A 25,275-nucleotide genomic window follows, 5' to 3' on the forward strand; every position below is an offset into this window, starting at 1 on the left:
AGAGAGAAGGGGGTGTTTTTGACTCACCTAGTGCCTATTTTCAGTCCATCACGGTGGAAAGGTGTTCCAAAACCACCTCATATTTCCCCCTGGATTTGAGGACTTCCACCAACAGACAACTCCATGTAAGTGTCCAATTCTCTCCTGTGCACAGTTGTCCTAACTCCATGCTCCTTTTCTATCTGGGCTGAGGTCCAGTTTCTGAGTTTCTGTTCCCAGTCGGTCATTTGAAGCAGCTGTACAAGTCCAGAAATCCAACTTCTGCAGCCGCTAGCTAAAAACAAAAACAAAGAATCCAACAAAAAACACAGCAAAGCATAACTTGAAAACTTACTAACTTCTCCAGCTATTTCCTTCTCACAGCTAACTGTCTGTGGTTTCATTGTAGGGAAGCTGCAGTAGCTCCTCTTCACTTGTTGCTCTTCCCCAGAGAGTTAAAGCCATCCAGTTTCACGGCAGCATGAAGCCCCTAATGAAGAAATATCCACTTCACCTGGCTTCACTTCAGTGGGCTTGACATGCAGCAGGTCTTCAGGATGTTGGCTGGTTGGTCCGTCCTTCCATGGGTCCGTTCAGGATTCTCTGGATTGCTCTGGCCCAGGTTTGCTAGGTTTTAAAACAATTATTTGATAATATCAACAAAAAAAAGTAATGGCTGGATTTTTCTGAAAGGTGCTGTGGTTATTCTTAGCGGCAAAGAAAATACAGCGACCTCGACGTTTTCTATAATGTGTTGCTAATGCACATTAGAGCCTTTAGTGTAGGGGTTGTTGTTTTAATATTGAAGGATAAAGTTCTTATAATTATCCTAAAGGTAGCCTATATTTTAGACATGCATTTTGTAAATATCTTATCTATTTTTATCAGTTATTTAAAAAGAAGGATGCACATGCATGTCAGGATTACATACCGTGGAATACTGCTTGATGAACAGTTAACAGATTAGAGTTGAGGTGAATTATGTAAGAAAGATAGTGTGTTTCAGAATCAAATTAATAAATAATGCACACACACCGATGCCTATAGACAAAGCTCATAATGGATGTCAAATTAAACAGACGTGTGAAGCAGCAAAAAGATGCACGATGAGTGGAGGTTGTAATCTGCGTCGAACAACGAATGCAGGCATTCAGCAAAATAATTCATACAGCTGGATTTTACGACGGTGTACACACACTTAGATGGCAGCCTGCGTGTCTTGTGGGGATGTGTTCAGCAGTGCTGCCGGCCGTAATATGACTGTAATATTCTGCAGCAGACAAAACACCAGCCTCAGATTGAAACGTTGCATATAAATTGGGATTACCCACGATCGCATTCACATTGAGTTCAATGAAGTCGCATGCTCCGTGACTCGGTGTGTGAGGATTTCCTGCTGGCTTTGACGTCGACATATACTCTTAATGTAGTATCGGGCCTTCGTGTCACATTTCGTAAATATTGCCAAATTACTAAATATACAACAATAATCTCTCAGTTGTTGGTATTCTTCATTTTATTACACATTCAGTCAAAAGGGCTTTCAGACTCTCCTACCTAGTTACTTCTTTAAAGTGGCAACTGTCCATCGTGGTTCAACTTTGACCTTCTGCACATGCACTAGTTGTGCATGAGAACATTTCAAACCAAAAACCAAAAAACAGTAGTCAATGTCGCAGTGTCTTTTTGTTTTGTATTTATTCATAACAGCCTGTATTTTTACTTGTGTATGTATAGTTTACAGCCTTTATCTCCTTATTATTATTGTTAGGCAGATGTGCAATGTCATACGTCTTGTAAGCTACTGGATGCCTAAATTTCCCTCGGGATCAATAAAGTATCTATCTATCTGCAAATCGTTTTCCTCTGCAATTAATGAGTATTATTGACATTTTGGATGTGCTCATTCAAGGTTTTACCTCCAAATAAAGTCATTAATCTGGCTAACGTTGGTGTGTTTACCGCCTAACGACAGCACTTTGTTGTAGCAATGCTACATGACACCGTTATCATAACTGATTGGAAGAAACTACAACAATTACACCAAACGTGTAAATTTAATTATCCTTTAAAGTGGCTGTAATCAGTGTTTTCTATATTAACAATGTTTCTGGCGACAAAGTAAAAAAACAACAATGTGAAAGGGGTCGCTTGGAGAGATGAACCTGCACAGAAATATCACCTGAATCTGCAGCTCCGCAGCAGGTTGTATCTCTTTGTGGAGCATTTAGCAGCCAAAGAGCCAGATACTCCCTTAGAGGTCCGTAGAGACTGCTCCGTCACTGCTGCATGTGAAAGCTACTGTTAGCTAAGTTTGCTATGTTAACTTGAAATGTGATGATGTCATAATTGTGTTTACAGTTTGTTACCACTGCCCCCAAGTGGACAGAAAATCAGTGATCCTGACTAAACAGTCTCCATTGGTGAGAAAATATCCAACCTAGTGGTGGCAATTCACATTGATGATAATAATAATAATAATTATTATTATAATAATTCTAATAATAATTCTAATAATTCTAATAATAATATATTGTATTTATCAAGCGCTTTTAAAAGGGACTCAAAGATGCTTTACAGGTACATATAACATCAACATTTAAATGTTTAATTAATAGAAATAGTTACACATTAAAAGCAGATCTGAAGAGGTGAGTTTTGAGATTTGAACATGGAGAGATCGGTACAGTCACGGATGTGTTTGGGGAGTGAGTTCCAGAGGGAGGGGGCGGCGATGGAGAAGGCTCTGTTCACCCAGGGTCCGGTGGTCGGTCCTCCGTGGCAGGGACAGGAGGTTGGCGTCGGAGGAACGGAGGGTGCACGAGGGACTGTGGTGATGGAGCAGGTCGGTGAGGTAGGAGGGGGCCTGGTTGTGGAGGGCTTCGTCGCTGAGAGGAGGATAATGATCGTTATTATAATGTGACGATCTTAAAAACAAATCCACATCAAATCAAAATCCACATCATCTATTTGAGGTCATACTGTATATTACAATGCAAATGATCGTGTTCATACTTCTGTTCGTAGTATGTCCAAGTAAACGTTTTGAACGCCAGAATCAGATCTCAGCAGAAGTGTTGAGATTGCTTTTTCAGCATGTGAGTATTTATTGCTCATTTTTACTGAACTTGTATTCATTTTTTTCCCAAGTGAGCTTCCAGGGCTTTTAAACACACATTTACTTTCTATCACGATGGAAATTGTTTACTTCTGTTTGCCACAGAGCTGAATATGGAGAATATGGACAATGATATTGTTGTTCACACAGTTGTTTTCTGACGAGAATCAGGCTTTGACTCCGAAGGACGATCTCCTTGAAACTAAAAGATGGCAGCTCCATTTCTTTTCAGTCTCTTTGAGCCGTGAAAGAAAAGTGCAATCTGTTTCAGTGATTACCGGCTGACTCACAACAAACTGCCAACATTGAAGTGCTGGTGCTGTCTTACCTTCTTTTTTACCAGAGTCTTTTTTTCAAAAATTAAACACAAAATATTTTGCCATCTTTAAACACGGTATCACGGTGCATAAAGATAGACACTTAATGCTTTAAACCAGGGGTGGCAAACATGCGGGACCCGCGGGATGACTTTGCAAAGTGTAAAAATGAGTTGTTTTGATCATAAAGTAAAAGCCTTTGTAGACACACTGTGATCTGTAATTTGTAACGCACATGTGTAAATGATAAACTAATACTATTGTTGAAACTGCAACTTTTTTTCTTAAGAAATTTCAGGTTGTTCATAATGTTTTGTAAAAAGATTAAATGTTAACATCTTCAGAATGTACTTTTTTGCACTAAAACGAAAGGAAACATTTGGAGTTGTGGTTATTTACAGGTTATTATGCTGTGATGTTACTGGTCCGGCCCACTTGAGATCAAATTGTGCTGCATGTGGCCCCTGAACTAAAATGAGTTTGACACCCCTGCTTCAAACTAATCTCCCCTCCGTGAAACATCTTAATAATGTTTATATGAGCTGCAGGAATAACGTACTTTACAGCTGGTTAGATTTTTTTGAAACCACCTGTCATGTCAGTTGAACGGCAAACGTGTGGCTTCATTCACAAACATCTTTTTTTATTTTTTTATATTTAAAATCAATTCCATGCATTTTGACATCCACCTTTTCAAACATCATGCTGACATCTTACAACCCTGTGACTTATTGTGCTCCTCAGTAAATAATTGCCAACCAAGTAGATTTCCCCCCCTCTGTCAGAAATGCACAGGAGGAGATCAGATCACTTTCTCTGTCTGAGGCTGTCCCAATGCATAAATCAAAGCATGCCAAGCTGATGAGTTAAAGCCTCAAACTTGAAGTAAAGAAACTTTAACTTTAACCTGCACCAACTGAGCAAAAAGTTTGAGGAAACTCTACATCGTCTTCTTTATTTTATTTTATTTTATTTTTTTGCTCTTCACTCTCACAGTCCTCGTGCAATCCGTTGCTCAGCAGTGAAGCCTTCTTCTATCTTGGATGAAACTCAATACATGAGGGGAAAGATGTGCCAAGTGTCTGACCCTGGTCCAAAGTCTGAGACAACATCTGTCGGTTTCTCATCTAAAGCACTTTTTTTTTCTTTGCCTTTCAGCCTGTGCCCGTCTGAGTGTGTGTGAGAGCATTTACCTTGAGAATGTTTGCATTGAAAGCATGTTGCTAAAAGGCAGGAGGTAGTGATGTTGAACCCCTCTGTGCATAGGAGGTGAGCTGAGGTTCCTCTGCCAGCAGCAATGAATGGCTCTTTCAGAGGGAAGTGCACAGTGGCAGGCAAAGTTGCTCCTTATCCAACCAGAGAGGAGAGATGAAAGTGAGAGAGAAAGGGGGATAGTAAGGTAGTGAGAGAGGCAGTGTGTGTGCTGGAGAGGGGGATGCTGGGAGGCCAAGGCTCATACAATGGCTACACAGTGCATGAGTAAAGTCAGCAACAGATGTACCTTTCTCAGTGTGACTTGATGCAGCAGTTTTCCTGCCGAGTGTGAGTACAGTTAGTGTGGGATGTACAGTGTTTGGTTGAGGCAAATCCGTTGATGTGGATGTGAAGTTGAAACATCTTAACTAACTCACCTCAGCGCAAAATTGTACATATGGCAAGTTGGCAGGATCAGCCTTGGACTTAGAGCAGCTGTTGAGCTCATTGTCTTCCGCCGGCTGTCAGATCTTCAAACTCTCACTGCAAATTCCACTCCAATTAAGTCCGGGCAAACCTCTCCATGAGTGTCTCATTGGCAGCTAAAGTGAAGAAGTGTCTCTTGATCTGAACGGGGGAGTATCGCTTTGTTTCAGTGGCACTGAATCAAAGCTCAGCTGGAGAGCTGCATTCACATCGTCTGCACTGTGATCTGTTCACCACAAGCACAAAGAGAGTCATCTGCCCTTCTGTTTGCTCATTTATAGATAAACCCCACTGACTGCGTGACGGCGACACCCCCGCTAAATAATTTGCCGTACACCGAACAAACTGTGACGGCGGTCTGAGCGTGGTCGCATTGCATGTGCTAATGATTCACAGAAACTTTTTTTGCATATCTGTGTGCAGTATGTTAACGCAGATATGCATACAGTAGTCAGCATTGTAGTTAGTGCTGACTGGTTAAATGGCGCAGTAGACTTTCCACATCTCCTCCAATCAAAATAATGACAGAACAAAAACATTACGTGGGAACAATTTCTCCTCATCTAATTATCTGCTGGCACAATCCACGCTGCCTCAGTGTGAACAGTAGGCCCACTGACCCTGGAGAACTAATTGCTAATGTTGACCAGATGTACCAAGTCTCTGATTAGAATTTGGCCCCCCTTCGCTTCACAAAATGCCTGCCACAAGCTGCTCGGGGGATCTTTCCACCAACTACGTAGAAGCTTTACACAGGGTTTCAATTCTTCCCTGAGTTGATATCTTCTAATGTCACAGGCCACATGACGTCCAGATGCCAGGGTGTTCTTCAAGTCACTGGCACCTTTCTTTTACAGAGGCACTGTGTGGTGGGTCATCTGCACCGACGTGATGACCAAAAGAATTTGAGTCAAATCATGAACACAGTGAGCCTTCACCTATAATAACACCTTCCATTCATTTTCTTCAGTCATGCAACCTTCCACTTTTGCATCGTTTTAAATTGTCGTGTTCCTTCCGCTGACAGCTTCAAGAGCAATTATGATGCAGTGTGAGCCCTGGTGGACTCGCGGAGGGTTTGGCTCGTTTTCTCGTTTGAATGAAATCCAATAAACAAACTATAAAACAGACATGGCTGTAACATTTACAAGGGAGTCAGACAGCTGTACTTCTTCTCCCTCTGGTCTGAGGGCAGACTGGAGCTACACTGACTCACTATCGCCTCTAGAGGAAGAAGTGGTATTACAGACTGGACAGGGCGTAACTAGTCAGTTAGCATGCTAACTTCAGTAGATATCTCTGCAATGTTCTTACACATTGAACATTTAAAATTAAGGAAACGTGCTGCAGCGCCATATACTAGGCTGCTCTACATGTTATAAAACATTCTGTGTGCTGGTGCCCCACAACATGCATCTGGTGCCCTTTTTGTTTTTTTCCCCACTGAATGTGAGAAAACTCCGTAATTTTCTCTGCATGTAGAATATATGAAGAAAATATAGGAAAGCTAAAAATGTGAGAATAAGTGTTGCCGGTTTACATTTCTGGTGATGTCATGGTCCTCAATTCAACATCCAACACCATCGTTTACCTTCCCAAGCTTCCTGAATACCCACAAACCCTTTCTGTATATCACTAAATATCATTTCACCATATAATTTAAAAGCAACACATCTCTTTTGGCATTGAAAGTAGATCACCAGCAGGGTTCTGTATTCAGCGGTCATGCGACAGCACTTTTCTGCTGAAGGGATGCTCATGTTCCTGTTCAGAGTGTTTAAAACTGCCTGCAGCTCTGTATCTCTTCAGCGGCCATTACAGCTGCCCTTTAACTGCTACTTCACCAAGGTTTGGAAAAATTGGCAGTGTAGTTATTTCCAAACCATAAATTGCTCTCCAGTGCGTGCTTGTTGTTTTGGTTGGCCTGGTAATAGAGGTTATTTCGTGTTTTGCTGTCTGTTGATAGGCACACAAAGTTTGAGGTTGTTATGTAAATCTATTTGGAAGTTGTGCGTCTCCTGAGGGAGCCACGTACACGTCCACTCCCCTCCGTTGGCCAAACAGTGTGAAAAGTTAATGACTTCTTTCTTACCCCATTACCAAGCTCTCTACAAAGTCTCCTGTTTGTTCTTTTTGTTTTGTCTCGTCTTCTGTTGTTTTCTGGAAATCCATTTGTAAAATATTGATGTTCTCTAAAATACAAATATGACCCGACAGATGAAGAGCCAGACAAACAGAACTCTGTTGGCAGAACTAATGATGTATACATCTACTAAATAACACTACAGTATAAGAGCATTGGTTGAATGATAACATAAATTATAGCGGATGCTTGTCTAAAATTAAGACAACAACATCCACTGCAAACATTGTCTAATGGTTTATGTATATGTGTGAGTGTTTTAGAGATGTCTTGCTTCCGACTGTGTTTGCATTTTCAATTGCAAAGCTTAACGAGGGGATTTGCATCCCAAGACTGCATATGAGCCCGCTATCTCCCCTAGAGTATAATGTTGCTATGGTAACAAGAAAAAATAAAAGTGAAATTTGCCTTGTCTTTGTGAAATGTCTGTGTACAAGGCCTCTGTGTGTTCCTTGAGAGTTGGCAGGGAGAATGGTGTGACTACAAGTGTCTGCACAGAAGATTAATAAATCCAATATTTGCATTGGGAAATGGATGAGTCTAGTGTTCTGCCGGTTGTGCCGCTCCCACAGACACACTTTGTGACCCTTCCCTTACCTCGTAGTTTAAACACAACGCAATGTTAGGACAGAGTTAAAAAATGGGACATTTGGAGTAAATCCAAACAAGACAATCGGAGTGTTTATAAATACAGAGGAGAATGCGTAGTTGCTTGTCTGCTTTCCGTCTGTGGAAATGTGTCCGAATGTCCAAAAAGTAAGTGGTCTCTTCAGCTTTATGAAAATGTCTAAGGAGAGAGTTTTACATCTGTGACCAAATACAGTATTACACATTCCATGATTGAAAAGGAGCAGAAGGAAGAACAATATACTAACTGTAAGGCACTGTGTGCATAGTATATATTCCTACAGTCAAGAAGACATGTTGCTCATTGACAAGCTCGTGGAAATGAGACTCTCACAACTTCTCTCGGGCACGAAGACAATCAATATTGATAACGCTTCTAATATGATATAACCTCCCTCCCTTCTGCCTGCCTGATTTTTTTTATCCTGGCACTTTCAGAGAGAAAGTTTCAGTGAGTCATGGTTTATTAACATTTTTTTTGGGATTCTGGCCCAAGGCAAACATCATTGCAAGAATCTAAAGTTAGCTGTATGAGCAACCTGCCTCACCCCGGCTCCTTTCCTCTCTTCTAACTTCAGCTTCTTACTACAGGTAGAATTTTATATCTGTCCTGCAGCAACAGGGTGGGCAGCATGTCTGCCCAGTGATTACACTGCCGATGCCAAAATGAAAGAGTGAAAGGTTGGACGACTGTAACGGCAATAACTCCTCGGGACAAGACATCGGGACTCTGTCAGAAAAGCATGTCAGCTACATTCAATATACAGAAGAGCGCCCAAGAAAAGAGTTGTTGAGCATGAGCACTGAACTATTAATTATAACGTATTCACCAAAGTAACTGCAGCGATCTTGAAACACATTGACAACCCGACAAATAAGGCAAGAAAAGTGGGTCGTGATAGCCTAGTGGTCTGGTGGTACGCTTTCCAAACCAGAAGAATGTGAGTTTAATACCAGGGCTGCCTACATGGTACCTGAGTTACTCCATGGAGACCTGTAGTTAGTTCACTGTAAGTCGCTCTGGATAAGAGCGTCTGCTGTAATGTAAAAAAGTCAGAGGTCAAACAATCAGTTGTGGAGAATTTGTGAATGGACCCAACATGATTATGGTTGATATGGTTGGTCCAAAGTTGAACTTGTAAATCAGTCTGTAAACTGTGATGGTTGTTTACAACTTCTACTCTTCATCTTTGGTTTCTCTTCAGGGCCAAGGCTAGATTACCAACCACTGCCCTTCAACTCTCAGAACTCCCAAGGGCTCCAGGTTCACTGTGTGGTTATGACTTTGTGGTAATTTGATAGTTTGGTAATAATGCATGCACCTCTAAACCACCAATAAAACAACGTTAATATCATGTATCCTCAAGGCCCTGACTTGTAGAGGGGGATCAAATAGTTAAAACACAAATAGTTAAAACACCTTTATTGTTTAGGTTTGTATTGTAGATAGATAGAAGAAGAAGAAGAAGAAGAAGAAGAAGAAGAAGAAGAAGAAGAAGAAGAAGAAGAAGAAGAAGAGGAAGAAGAGGAAGAGGAAGAAGAAGAAGAGGAAGAGGAAGAAGAGAAGAAGAAGAAGAAGAAGAAGAAGAGGAAGAAGAAGAAGAAGAAGAAGAAGAAGAAGAAGAAGAAGAAGAAGAAGAAGAAGAAGAAGAAGAAGAAAACATTTTTACACAGTAAAAACGAAATATGCATAAATAGGGGACCAAAAGTTAGCTGGGTTCTGTCAATATAACAAGATCAGGCTTCAAGTAATGTGTTTGTTTGCCAATCCACGTCCTGTGATGAGCTACTGGCAGCTGTGGGCGTGGTTCAGGCGTGTGTGAGACACGGAGAGGCGACTGTTTGTTTGAAACAACGACGGTGATCACAAAGAGGTTAAATCAGAACCGAGTATTTCTTCATTGAAAGAAGAGCAAAGACCGGCACTGACGTCTTTTCTTGATGGAAATGTTTTTTCGCTCTTCTCCCGACTGCCGCTGATAGACAGATGATTCATCCAATCATCTGCCAAGTATTATTTTTAAAAGTTCCTGCCCTTTCCTGAATATTTTCACCCCAAGGCCCCAGAGCTAGTTATTCTGGCCCTGCATACAGGTTTCTCTAAAGCCAGTATGATCATCTGAGTGCTCATGTTTTTCTTTAAGCCTGCCAGATCTCAGCAATTAACTTAAAGAGTCCTATGGTATAATTACTGACACAAATAATTGAGAAAACTACAGATGTAAGACTTGAGTTATAATTAATCAAAAAAATCCTTTAAAGCAGTAGAAACATGTGATGAAGCTTTCAAGTTGTCCTTCACGGAGCTACAGAACCCTTTCAAAATAAGAGAGCAATTCTGCCTTCCTTTTGAATGTATGGTGTGAATGGCTGTTGTCACATTTAAAGCAGACGAGTCATTAACTTCAAAAGCACAAATCATAAGTTTATTCTCATTGTGATGCAAGAATTAAAAAAAAGACATGTCCCTCGCCTTGAGGTCTCTATCGTCCCCTGGCAGATGATCTCTCCCACATTGCTCTCTTTGAGGTTGCTGGCTGTCAACGGTAGGCTGCTCGGATTATATTTTAGGGCTATGATCTGCTTAGAGTGGGCAGACAGCCCACACACAGACCTCATTTAGCCTTGGGTGTGTACACAAAAGAGTTTTTGTACATAAACACAGGCCCAGATTCTCTCCTTAGGTGGAGGGTCAAAGGCCATCTCATGGGGTGCTCCCGTGTTGTTTTAACCCTTTCCACGTCAATCAGATAAGTCAGTGGAAAGGGGGTTTTTCTGCAATTTAGTGACGAATGGTACACGCAGATTTCAGGCCTGTAACGGCAATTTGGGATTTCAAATTGTTGTTGATCTCTGATTGCCTTGTTGCCATGTAATTATAGGCAATTTTAAGGGCACAGTCTTACCTACAGCAGCAGAAGTATGGGGTTAGAACAGCACGGACAAAGCTGGAAAATAGAGCTTACAGTGACAATACTACTACTATGTTTAGCAAGTTTGCCATCTTCACCACCTTAGCTTAGCGTGTTAGCATTAGATACAGAGTGCAGCTGAGGTTGGAATCCAAAACAGCAAAAGTTCTTGGGACAAAATGTAATTCTGTGCCTTTGGCCAAAAGCTTGACATCTGGAAAAAATATTAGATTTGGTTTATGATGTTTTTTGAGGATAGTGGGTCTTTGCAGTAGCAGGCAACAGGATATGGATACGAATGAGCTCAATGTCAATTACTGACATAATAAACAGTAATCACGGTAAAAAAATAATAATAAAACAAACCAACAGTGCTGCAAAAGATCAAAAAGACAAATACTGCCAACCTAGATGCACCATCATGCACATGACAATACCTAAAGGGACATTTAAATCAAAGTGTGTTATATTCTTCCCCCCCCTACAGCAACTGAACTCTGCATGTTTATTTACGATAAGAGCTGTTGGAGAGTTAAGTGCCCAAAATGAAAACTCCAGAGAAAATTCTCATCATCACAAAACTGCCAAGTTTTCAATAAGCAGGAATTATGCATGACCAGATGTCTCGATACGAGTGTCCTCTATGGGTTTTTTCCTTTTTCATTTTTTTTTTGAGAATCTGATTTATCATTTTTGGTTGAATAGAGAGGAATCTGTTCTATTCTGGCTGCCATTGTTTCTCTTATCAATTGAAAATAAATTAAAAGGAAAAAAACAAAATGTCTCCTTCCCCAAAGGTCTGTTATGAAATTAGTTTACCGCCCAAAGATCAGCTCTCCAGATCTTCACTTCCTGTTTATCGTGAATGTTATCAACTTTTATTGTCATCAGATATTGCTATCCTACATCATCATATGATAGAAATTATTGCCGAAATCAGATTTAGGAACAAAGCTCGCTTTGTAGTAAGTCACATGCCATGATTAGTGGAATCAGACCAATGTGGCCAATGCGGTAACAAAAGGCTGCTCAGGCACTGGAAAAAGCAGCGTGAATCATGGGAAATGTTTCCAGTGTTGGGCTGACTCATCTGAGATGTTAGGAAAAGCCTGAGCTTTCCACTCCAACATCTGGAGTCGGCTTGGTCAGGTAGTAGCAAGCCAAAGCTGGAGGCTTTAGTCGAACAGTCCCTCCGCTTCTCTTGCCTAATATAGACAAAACAACTGCGGTGAAAGAATGCGAGTGTGCCGCAATTACTGAGAGACCAGTTTGTCATCAGATGTGTTTTAGGTTTGTTTTTTTCTTTCTCAGAAACCATCAAAATCCTGAGGGAATTCTGTTTTAGCAAGTTCTATATACAACAAGCCACAAACAGCAGTGACGCAAATACATCAAATTAAAAAAGAGCCAAATTGTAAAAGGTCTTTAATATAAATGTGATGTATATTGCATTTCACATGGTGTTTCATAAGTTTCGTTCTACATAGCACTATGCAGCAGGGACAGGAGCTCGCACATGAACATGACTCACTATTTTAAATATAGAGAAATACACGGGGGGAGTGTGGGGACTCCCTCCAGCTCAGAGGGTATATGACTCATAAGCACAAGGCCGCAGTGGTTAATCATCTGACTCCAAAGTAATAGTTTTCCGTGCTTCTAATTAGTTATCGACTCCGAGATGTTTTTAGCCTTCGCTCCAGAACTAGGGGGATTGAGCTTTAGCCTCAAGGGGCTGTGCTATGGTAATCTCCAAAAAATAAATAAAACATTTCTCTTTTGTGCAGTTTTGACACTCTAACCTAGTTTAGAGATTCTGGCCAACACCTGACATCTGACGGATAACTTCACCAAGAATGTGACATGATATATAATGTTCTGCCATTACAAGACAAGACACTGAGTTTGGTGGCATCCATCGTCAGTTTCTCCCGAAGCCCAATTATCCGTCAAATGACTAAAATCCTTCGTCCTGGTAAAATATGTAGCTAAAAACAACCATGAACTAAAATTAACTAAAATTGTGTATCATAAAAATGTGGTTTAAATTGGACTAAAAAGTAAATTCCTGACCGTTTCTGGAAAAAAGTGCACAGCTCATCAAAATATATTGCATAGGTCGAACCGTTTTTAGAGATTTTAATGTGGAAATGTTACATCTACGTTTAATTGTCTTTATTTCACATGAGGATGATTTTGACCTCTTTCAAAATAATTATGAAAATCCCCTTTTGTTTTTATCCAAATAGCTCGTCCCCTGCTCTCTCACTTCTACAACATGGCAGCGGGGGGCTGCAGTTAGGAGGGCCACTTTTCACAGCATGCTGACATTAAGGCAGATCAGCGCCAACTTCCATCCTGTTGAAAATCTTCATCAGCACCGCCGAGGGACCAACAAGTGTTCTGAGTAATTTGACGGCAGACGGCCTCGTTACAGGCTGGGTTCAGTTAGAATCAAGGGGGCTGCGATCGGGCAGATGACGGTCTGGAATAGCTTGCGCCAGATAAATATAGCTAGACAGGAGAACCAACAATAGAACATGTTGCTTCGCATTGGGCTGACGAGAGAGGGAAGGGGGAGGAAGGGGGATCCAGGGTGGGGCAGTCGTGTGTGTGTGTGTGTGTGTGTGTGTATTTGGTTTGTGCTGTGGTTCACACAGATCCCAGTGTTAGGGAGCAAATGTCGTCATCTTGCTGGTTATGAAGGCTTAAAATAACCGGTAGGAAATGATGTGTCCCATGAAGATCGGTTTGACTGACTGTACGGCCGCCTGCAGTAGCATGAAGCCGAGAACAGCTGCACAGTGGAGCTGAAGCACGTCACCGGTCTGCCGAGCCAGACAAGCGAGCTCCTTGTGCAATCATGTGTTGAATCTTTCACACAGTTGTGGCAAAACAGATGCGTAAAGGTTCTGCTTAGTTTCATAGAATAATGTGAAGTGAGACTCAGATTGTGTGTTGTGGACGTCAATTATATGATATTTCAATTCTTCCTTCACTTATTAGATTAGATTATTTTATTGAATCCATGATTACGTTTCGGCATGTAGAATAGTTGAGACGGGACACAAAGTAATCACTATTGAAGTGCACAAGTAGACAATAAAGGAGTGTTTGTCATTCTGGGAAATACCCATGTTCGATTCTTTGATCTAGATAAGCAGGATGAAAAGCACGTCTGTATAATAAATATGACGCTAAAGCTACTGTAGCAGACGGTTAGCTTAGCTTAGCACGAAGACTGGAAGCTGGAAGGAGGGTACACGCACCTTTTAAAGCTCACTATAACTCGTCCGTTTAATCTATTTGTTTAGTTTTTTTAAAGCAAAGTGTAAAAATAGTGTGTGATGCCAGGCAAGCTGTTCTCACTTATGTCCAGTCTTTGTGTTATACGACTGTCAGCTAGGCGGCTGCCGGCTGTAGCTTTATATGTGCGGCACAGATACAAGAGAGGTTTCAATCTCTTCATCTAAATCTCGGCGAGAAAAAAGCGAATAAGCGTGTTTCCCCAAAATGTCAAACTATTGCTTCAAAGAAGGAAGAAAAAGCAGCACACTCATAAATCTGATGCAATCTTTTTATTTCCAATTCTATGGATCAGCGTTTTGGCTCATACGGCCTTAAAGAAGACACTAATCGTCCTGACATACAAATAGTACAAAACATTATATCATTTAAGAGCTATTCTTTTGTACGCTTGTTTTCTTACTTTGTGACTTCCAGTTGTACACAATGTATATATGTCAGTCGGACTATAACTGGATTTTAACCTGAAGAAAACGAGAAGTGCTGAAACATTGATCTACAGAAATTAAAATAAATATACTGTATCAAAGTTATTACTGTGCCGCTCCTTGCATTAATATATAAAGTATACCACCGGCTCTTCGCTGTCTCATTCTCCGCACACATATTTATATTTCTAGACAATCCATTTCATGAGATTTGGGGAGACCAAGCTCAAAAACGATTACATGCTTGATTAAACAAACATTGAGACGTAAACGATCTCGTGGAAGAGGCAAAAAGATTATGAGGAAAACAATCGGAGTCTTTGAGCAACTGGCGACAGCAGCTGAAGTCAACAAAGGATCGGCCAAACCAGAAGAGGAGCAGATGACAGGAGAGATGAGAGCGCGCCGAGAACAACCGGTATTTTTGTAGCCAACTATGCAATCTGATGTATCATAGTGTGCCTGACTGGGCCATGGGAATAGTGCCTGGGGAATTTAAAGATTGGGAGAAGGGAAGCTGACCACGCGTGACCCCGGCGCATCCTGTCACTTTACAGCCTAAAATGCATTCCCATGCGTCTCTTCTAGACAAATCTAGATGTTTCAAACATCGTTGAGTTCAGTGTAGATTTGGCGAGCTTCATTGCGATGCTCTCAGATTCATATGAAGTGGGCCTTGGAGACATTACCACAACAAGAAAACTTTCATTTCTTCTTTTAAAGCAAACCAATGATACACACGGTCTGTTCAGGAACTCCAAGCCAACAGAAATGTGGCCCAACCTTGGATTAGTAACCTCCAGGGGCTGTATAGCTCATTTGCAGTGTGGAAGAGCATTGTGCTACATATAAGGGTACCAATAACCACTGGATGGCAATTAGCTTAAGGCCAGCCTCAGGGGGGGGGGATTGAACTTGCTTTTCCTGGCTGCCTGATTCTCTAATGCTAAACAATTAGCATGCTCCTGGTGTTTCTTTGCCCTCTTTCCATTAAATGCGTGAACGATTGTTATACATGTGTGGAAAGGAAAATTGGTAAAGTAAAAACAAAATGTGTAATAATACTGGATGGCAATTTAGTTCAAGTTTATTTAGGGGGGAAAGGTGTGTGGCATTTACTGTAGTTTAAGGATGGTGGGTCAGAAGCTGTATACAACCCTAACCCTTCTCACTTTCGCAGACAGTGACAGGGATCAGCAGGTAGAAATAGAATTATCTGATCCCTGGAAAGTGTCCCAGCTTTAAGATAGGAATATGCTTCAATTATTAGATTTCGTTCCAATCAAAAAAACAGTTTTACAGCGTCAACGATAAACACAATGTACGTTTTCCACTTTGCAACCAGACACTATCAAACCAGACATCAGTTTGTGAAGAGTTGGTGGTTTCAGATAACTGATAGGACAATATAAGGTTTGATACAATCAATCGTAGTAAGGGAAATAGTAAGAAAGAGTACATTTTCCTATCTCTGCACAAGTAAATTGTGCCTTCGGTAAATTGCCGTGTTGTGTATCTTGGAGGAAGTCTTAACACTAACTGGCTCAGCAGCTGTTGTCACAGAGATATCTTAGTGTCATCCAACAGGCAGCTACTTGTGAGCACAAATATCTTTCTGGCAACCGAAAGTGGAATAAACTGGGTTCACCACCCTGCCAAACTGTGGATTTCATGTCCAGACGTTTTATTTGAAAAAGGTAGAGAAGTGCCACCTCAAAGCTGAAACTGAAATCGCACACGATCAAGAATGGGTCTGAAAGTATAGATCATTAATTAGGTTTAATCATGGATGTCCTTATTAGAGGCTGACACACAAACAGGCACACACCAGGCTACCGCTTCTGCTCGTAGACTAAAACAAATCACAACATGTGCTTGTTGGCGTCACTGCCATCTCCCCTTCTCCTCTAATAGGAAACCTTCAGCCTCTCTCGTAACTAAATGACTACCTCGCCAAAAATGGCTTCACAATGTTTTTACTGGCCTGCAAATAGCACTGCAGAAGAGGCTGTTTTCAACACGGCACCTACAGTGCTGTGCTGAAAGGTAGATTCCAGTGCACATTCAAATACATGGACATTTGAAATAGTGCATTACCGCCAGGGAATGTTCAGCCATTACCTGACATCTGTCTGGGTGTGTGCAGGCCAGCGTTCCTGAGCCCGTTGTAGGGCTGAGTGGATGCAGTTTGGGAGCTGATTCAGGGAATGAGCTCTGCAGTACTTTCAAGTGGAAACAAAATGTAAAACAACTGCATAGAAGTGTCGGTGCAGCTCAGATGTAGCCGAAGAGTTTGTGTCGAACACTTAAGCTTCTGTTTCTGATACCCAAATACAAATGTATTAAAAGGAGAAGCAAGCATTTTTTTTTTACTGCAGAATTTAATTATGCACCCATAAATGCAATGAGAAAAACAATTTCCTGTCCATACTAGAAGAAATAATGTGATTCCTTTGTAAGAGATGTGGCAGAGAATCCACAGTCGGTCCGTGCAAAAGTATATTCTGAAGTTTCCCGAATAAGCTAATAATGTATGTGGCTGTAAATCTTTTCAAATAATGTTTTCACTCAAGGGCCCACAAAATGTTACAGGGTGGTGAAGTCAGACTGTCCACTGCTTTAAGCCAAATATCTCTACAACCACTTACAACTTTGTATGGATATTCAAGGTACCAAGAGTTATTTCTCTTTTCTAATATTCGATTTGAGCCCCTTAAAAATCTAATGCACCATTTTGGCAGTCCTTCATTCTTTGGTAATTGTTGTAATTACCCTTTTCCCAATTCGTTTAAACTGAAGGGTTATTCAGATCACCTGTAGTGCCGTGTGAGTCTGGCTTCTAATTAAGAATTGAGAACAGCTTGGGGCATTTCCCCTCTCGGCCAATCAGGGTGTGATTGACGCCCTTTCTTTAGGGCTTAAGCAGCGCAGAGAGGCGTACATCCTGGTCCTCCTGATCCTTCCTGCAAACCTCATGTCAGCAGATGCTGTCAGTCAGAAGCGCTGGTCTTTAAGCCCTTCTGAGACTTCTTTTCTGAAGATGCGTTTTATTATAATTTAAAAGGCTTTGTTCCTCTAGGTAAATATTATTTTATTGTCGTATGTTTGGGAACTTGTTCTCAGGCTTCTTACCAATCAGCTGAAACCTGGAGAGCACCGTGACACTGTGATTATCAGACCGCTTCTTTCCAAAGCGTTTGGATTCAGGCCTGTGTGCTGGGTTACCTGAAGTCTGATATGATTCATTCACAGACTATACAGCTTTTACTTTGACCAGAACAAACCTTCTCAAGCCATAAACTACTGACGGTGCTCTCCGTGTGAACTCACTGCTGACTCCTGAATCGCTCCGCGGTGAGGTCATTTGGAAACAAACTTACTGGCCCTGAAACTGTCTGTCTGTGACAGTGTAGTGAAATAAGAGCGTTGGATCATTTGTAGTGTAACAGGCTATTGTACTTGATTTATGAACGAGGCTTTAACTGTGAGCAGGTGTGTTGTGTCGCAGCCGTAACATACTTTCTTCCTTGAGCTACAGAAATATATTGTTTCAAAAGAAATGGCCCCGTCGCTTTGTTGAGCGAAATATAGATGAAGGATGTCAAACCACTGGAAGTCGGGCGTACCCAAGTCTCATATGGGCACATGGTATATGATTTTAGTGAATCACCGTGAATCACTGTGAAACATGGAACACACATCGTGTGAGGAGGATGCTGTGGTGCTGCAGAGCTGGACTTTTTATTGCCAAATCCAACAGGAGCAGAGCTCCACCCTGCCTCGCCCTTCTGCGTCCGCTCTCCTCTGCCTCCTCGCACGCTAAGAAAGATATATGAATGCACTACGGAATACTTTATGAAATTAAAATCGGATAAGAAAAACAATCTTTCTCAATTCAAAGAGGCAGACTTCCTGATAATAGCAAACTTCCTCGTTTCTCTTTTGGCTTTTTTTTTTTTACCACCTTCACTTATTTAGCCCACATTCTGTATTTCTGCATTTGCGTAACAATAAATACATTTATAGGGAGAACATCCAGAAACAATGTGTTCATTAATGGTTTTCAGTCATCTGATATAAACGGTTGACAAATAACATATGTGGAAGCCGTGTAACAAAACACCGCTCACCTCATTTGACTTTTAGAGTGGGTGGCATGAAGCACAACATCCTGCAGAACCAGGACTCTACAACAAATGGACTGTTGTATCTCTACGGTGTTACTCGTATCCAAACTGTTTGCTTGGAAGCCACACAGTTAAGTTAATGCTGAAAATGCATCATTTACGCATTCCATAGTGTGCAGTGCAGCGTTCTGGGTGCTGTTGTTTCCACGGGCCTTGTTCTCGGTGAATCAAACGCATCTGCAGAACATCTGAATGCCAGCTGGATGGCGACGGATGCCTTTGGCAGGATTATCAAGAATCGGTACATTTCAGAGCGGCATTCATTAGTAATCAGAAATATATAGGTTGCCTTATTTAGCCCGTGGAATTCAATTCGACAACCTCATTTAAATTCTAATAAACAACTGTGAATATATTCATAACTAAAGGCCAGAACTCATTTACATCTGATTCACAGGACCAGTGTTGTGAATGTTGAAGAGCTTCCACATGCTGTGTTACATACGTGTTTGAAAACCCACGATAATATCTGGGATCCTGACACAGTTAACAGAGAAAGTTAATGGTTTAACTTTCAAAAAGTTTTGATTACGCAAGCAAGAAGAAATGAGTTCCCTCTTTGATGGATGTCTGTATTGTGTGGTTCAGTCTGTATGTGCCTTACAGGTTTACTCAGTGTTTTCAGCTTATTGTATGTTCCCGACGGCTCAGAGAGCTCAGCATGTTGTGAAGTGCTCGGAGCACCAAGAGCTTGAAGTTGCACTTAAATAATTGTGTTGCAATGGGCTTGAACTCTTCAAATGAGTTTTCTATAGTCACATGGTAACGGTAGAGAGGATCCATATCCATTAGCAGTTCAGTACTGCAGCTGAAGGAGAGATGCACAGCGTACTCAGGTGTGTTCCCTATGGACGAGCTGGAATGAGTTGTCTGTCAAAGTACACCCACATGTGTAGTTTGTGTGTGTGTGTGTGTCTCAGTTTAACTTCAGCTTCTCATTGAACATGACTGTTGCAGTTACTGCTGCCACATCAGATAACTGAGGCGGGTAAAAATAAAACGCATTATTAAGGTCTTATGAAGCTGCTGTCGCACAGAAAGTGACGCTATTGGAAACAAGACCAACGCCCTGACACAACACCGAGGGCTTCTGGTGAAACGGCGGATCAGAAGCCTCCAGAAGGAGCTCTTTTGACTAAAATACATCTTTTGCTGCTCACCAGAAAATCCCCTCCTCCCACTGGGTACACTGCGTACTTTCTCTTTGAGTCTTTCTTTCCATTTGTACTTTCCTTTGCTGCACAGTCAAGTGTCGGTTGGAGCCTATTTTTTAAGGACACAAAGACTCCTTTTACAGTAGCCATCTGAAAAATAACTTTCGCTGCCATTTGTTTAGTTAGCTTTTTTTTTTTCGAGGGGGGAGGCGGTTTTCTCCACAGCCTGGGTTGGATGACCCCTCCCTTTTCTCAGCAGAGTCGCCCTGCAGCTTATAAATGTTTTAAAAAAAGGAGCTTTCTTCTCTTCGATCCAAAACCACCTCAAAGCTTGGCACAGTTATCGGACAAACGCAGTAAAATGTAGCAAACACATTCCATGTCATCAGCTACGCAAAACAGCGAGGACTGGCGAGGCTGTGTGTTTTCTGAACTTACTCCATGTGTTACAATTCAGTTTTGCAAAAAGCTCTGTTGCGAGTCTCACACGTTATATTTGCTTAGCACGCCCCATGTGTACATTGTGTTTGTTCATCACGTCGATATACTCTCCGTGTGGCAGGTGAGGAGAGCGACGAGCACTTCAGAGAAGGAATTTTTTTACACTTAGCAACATCCTGCTTCACATTCATGTCATTAGACACATTCACACTGGGGAGCCACCAGTGTTAACTGCAGCTTACGTGTTTTGCTCAAAGGCAGCTCATTGGACCTTTTTTAGTGGGAGGACACGGCGTAACTCAACCCCCCCCCCAGCTCATTTAGGGATTCAAACTGACATCCCTGCAGTCATAAACCCTCCTCTGTAACCTTCATGCCACCAGCCCATGCATATGCTTTCGTTCAATCATGAGTTCTTTTATCTGTGTCGAAGGCTGTGTTTTTTGCCCGAGTGGATTGAATTCAGCGTGTCGGTGGCTCATCGGGAGGATTCTGTGAGAGCAGAAGATGGGGATCCTTGTGTGTTAAAATGTGTGTGTGTGTGTGTACGTGTGAGATTTCATGTGTGTGGCCAACTGAAGCATAAAGACGGATGGATGAGTCATACATTTTAAGCTTCTTACTTTTGTCGCTGCCAAAATATTCAGTTCCCCTTGTTTTATTTATCCATATTTATGTCCTTTGTTGATCCGTGGAAACTTTTTGACAAACCTGTTTGCCAAAAATATGGTTTAGAAATAGATTTAGATTCCTTGAAATAATGACAGTCATTACGTATTTGGTCTGTGAATACACTGGTGAAAAATAATATTAATATATCAGGTAATTGACAAAAAAATGATTATAAAACTTCAAGTCGCATTAACAAATATAGTCAAAGACCTTATTGAGAATTATCTGTGCCGGATTCTTTACCACACCCTTCATATGACTCAGAGAGGAAATGTCTTGCAGCTTAAAAAAAAAGAAGAAAAACCAACTGCTGACCAAATTGCCTGAAGTGTGCCGTCTCATCTGTCTGAGACTGTTTGTAGTGATGGCTTGTTTACTGTTAATTACTCTGCCATCACTGAGCACTCGCACATGATTCATTTAACTCGGATGTAAACTATCTTTGGAGGTGGACTGCCAATATTGTAAAAAAAACAAACATGTGTGTGGCTCTTTATTTTTTAGCAGTTTCATTTAAAATAGAGCACAAAGCAGCAGTGAATTTGAAAATGAGAGGTGGTGTTGTTCTGAAGCCAGGTTTTCTCACGTTGTGGCTGGTGATCTGGCTTTTCCAACGTTTTCCTACCTCCTGAAATGTTGTTGATGGTTCTCTTTTGCCACAAACACAAGTATGTACACGATGTCCGTCCGAAATAAGTGGTTTTTAATTCTCCAGAAAACTAACCACCTCATGATCCCTTTTAAAGTATGTTTAAATTGAACCATCTGAACATTTGCAACATCAAACCGGCCAAGAAAGCGCCTAAGCCTTTTTGTCTTTTTGGTTAGACTTTTGTTTGTCATTAAGTTTTGGGTTACGTTCGGGTGCAAGCACTCAAGTGGCTCACACATTAGTTCAAAGAGACTGAGTCACTGGAATCAAAGCGAGAAGACTGCAAACACCAAAAGAGATAGAAATGATATCACCCACACACATGATGGGAAAAACTACGTGATAATGGGTCTTTATGAATGTCTGACCCTAATAAGAGTATAATCGCATTGGGAGCTGTGAAATCATACGTTCACCCATTAGCAAAAGGAACACACTTCTCAGTCTCTCCGATTAGTCCCAGAAGCTCCCAAAAGGGCCGTTAGCATGCACACTCGAGAACGTATTTAAATCCAGAGGAATTTTAATTACACTCAGATAGCTTTCAACTGGGTTAGCTTGTGTTGTTTGGATGGTTAATTAATGGTTTTGTAAGCTGTTTTCATTTCATCCCCAAACTGAAATCGGCGTAAACAAGCAAACAGGTGATCTCGGTGACTTCTTTTAATCATAGGGAAATAAAACAACATTTAAACACATTTACCATATTATATCAGCCAATCACAGGGCTGGAAGTACTTGAATCCAGTCTCCACGTTACAAAGATTGACATCTGTTTCATGTCTCAGAGTTGAACGTTCACGCTGCTGATGATCAGCTGATTGATCGACTTGAACACTTCACTGTTTGCTTTCCAAGCACGTGTTTGACGTTGAATTTAAAAAAAGAATAATCTAAGAACAAATCTAATTTCTCCATTCAAGGGTTAGAAATTGTTGTGTGGCATTTATTTGATCCAAAAACTGGGTTTTTATCACTTGTTTGTCTGATGTTCGAGGCTTTGAGAGAAGTTTGTTGCCAGTTTGACAGATCATCCAGATCTGTGAATTACTCAAAAAGCTAATCCTCAGATTTATATTATCATATCCGCTGGCATTCCATTTCAGGGAATTTGATCTCCCTGTGAGGTATGAGACGTAATATATGTATGTTCAGACCATGTGGTGCATCACTTCTCACATGTATTGACATTCTGCGACATTTGCTTACTTAGCGTGTAAGCACCAGCGAACACATCTGCAGATGGTTTATGTTTGGGTTTGTACTGTAGAAGGCCTCTTGTCCCCCCCCCCACTCCCTTTTGCAGGTGAAAGTATATCCTTTTTTTTTTAATGAGGCGAAAAGAGAACGGAAAAGTTTAATCTTCACAAACTCTTCCTCTTCCCAAACGAGCCAGATGGAACATAAAGCATGATAATTCCCTTTTTGGAAAAAGTTCAAGGAGTTTTATACGGCCAACATTCAAGTAACAACCAGTGAATAACAATGAACGTCCCACATACAGGTGTGCAAGGGGGATTTCAGCTGGAGGTCAAAAGAAGAGCGAGTATAACAGAGAAAGCCCGCCTGATGCCTTGTAAACCCGAAAAGAAATCTAACTTTCAAAAGGGATTATCACCATTTTCCTGACTTTTGGATGTTTGGCTCCAGGATGGAGATCAAGGTTTTTTTATGCAGATGAAGTTCTACCCTGTGTCAACTAGAAGAAGGAATTTCTTCAGACTATTCATTTTTAAAACCACACACACACACACACACACGTTATTTCGTATAACTCTTTCATATATTTTACAGATATATAAGCACAAACTGTAAAATAAAAATTACCAAGCAGAATAAAATAACAAGGGGGGGGGGGGGAATAATGTGTGTACTGTGTCTGCAAAATACCCACTTTTTTTGACACTAACTACAATTATTATGTCTATAGTTATAAGATTCTAATTTGGGAAACAAAATAATAATTTCTTGATTCCTGGAACACCTGTCAATCAAGTCAACACAACAGATGATGTCATCCTAATGAAACAGCAATTCATCTTGATACACACTAGAAGGACACGAGCATCTGAGGGCATCGTTAGATGGGTCGTCGTTAACTTCCTGCATCTAAGATTCATCTATGGTGCTAACGGGTCAACATTCAAACATCTATACAGCTTTTAAATCAGAACGTGACAGTGTGCTGTCCATTCAGTGTGAACGGTGTTGTATCGTTGACCTGCACATGTTCAAATGGAAAGAAGGTGAAGGACAGAGTGAAGGGACCATTCTCTGTAATGGCACCATCACTTTCACTCATCCGCAGTGAGTAGAAGCAGAGATGTCGACACTTTAATGAAATTCATTTGCATATTTTAAACACAAGGTACACAATGTGTTCTTAGTATGCTGCTAATATAGCCTACTGTATCATGTGTAACCAACTGAAAAGATAATTACATTTCACAGTATGCGGAAATTACACTCACTATTATAAATTAAACAAAGGTTAGCTGTCTACGTATGCTTTTCTATTGTAAGCTAAGGAACATCTTGCATTTTCTCTTATCATATAATACCTCTCCAATATAAGACCAGGTCTGTTTTTTTTTACTTCCATTTCATACATGTATCATCAACTGACTAAGCTTTAAGCTGAAGTCATGTATGTAGCCAAGAAAATGCATTTTCATTTTCAGTCGGAGACGGTAATTCAAATCTGCCAGCTCACAACAGTTGTCATTACATCTGGCAAAACACACGGTCACCAGCTAGAGAAGAGAATCCTGCTTTTATCTATTTCTGTCTGAAATCAAGGACCTGTTTAAACATTTACCAGGAAGTTCAAGTGATGCATCTGCCACCATTATCCTCATTAACTGTCTGGGTGTAGTGCTAAAATGGAAAGCAACAGTAACTACGGGGGACAGCATTTAGAGAAAGGTCAATAGAGATTAGATCTGTGTTTACTGCGTATTTGATTAACTGCTGTTGACTCAAAGAGTATAAAAATGTAGTGATAAATGTTGCCGTACATGTTGGTTAAATGCGGAGAAGGTGTATCAAATAGTGTTATAGTGGTTGAGGGTGTATTCAATAGCATCAGTGTTAAGAGGCAACATTGTGCACAGATTTGAATTACATACTCTCACTTAACAAGTAAAACTTTTCATACAAATCGATATCTGGATTTCCGAATAGACTTTTAAACCCTCTGGTGTTTCTTTTTTCTGCACCACGTCAACGTTTACAATGGTTTTCCGCTATCAGGTACTGTTCTGTTTTCGGCTACAAGGTCTTGTGAAGGCGAGCATTGATTTTAGTCATAAGCCTTGTTTTAGTCTTCAACACAGTGACTCCGTCTCAATGGAGCTTTCGCCTCAAGCAGTGAACAAAAAACATATTCCTCACTTCCCCTTTCGCCAGTGCTCAGTTCACCCGCCCATGTTGATGATCTCTCTGTCTCGCTATCATTCCCTCTCGTTGACACTGCGTCTCAACATCGTGCTCCTCCAGCCCCTGCATTCATCAAAGTCTGACAGCATTGTCAATATTCACCCAGCAAAGTGAGCAAAAAGCCGTCTAGCGCCTTGACGAGATGAACAAATGTGTTCATAAATCTAAATATAGCTGAGGATCTGTCAGCATTATATGTAAAAGTATGTGTAGCGATTTGG

At 41.0% G+C, this 25,275-nt stretch overlaps 1 protein-coding gene across 1 annotated transcript in view; it reads left to right on the forward strand.

The window, feature by feature from the left end:
• The first annotated feature begins 2,713 nt into the window (after window positions 1-2,713).
• cspg4 (chondroitin sulfate proteoglycan 4) overlaps window positions 2,714-25,275 on the forward strand; it is a 62,595-nt gene continuing 40,033 nt past the window's right edge. The window contains exon 1 of the mRNA XM_029433399.1: window positions 2,714-2,828. Within this exon, the coding sequence (XP_029289259.1) occupies window positions 2,714-2,828 (115 nt within the window). The remainder of the gene's footprint in view (window positions 2,829-25,275) is intronic.

The sequence above is a fragment of the Cottoperca gobio genome, chromosome 6 (assembly GCF_900634415.1).
Source record: "Cottoperca gobio chromosome 6, fCotGob3.1, whole genome shotgun sequence".
NCBI lineage: Eukaryota > Metazoa > Chordata > Actinopteri > Perciformes > Bovichtidae > Cottoperca > Cottoperca gobio.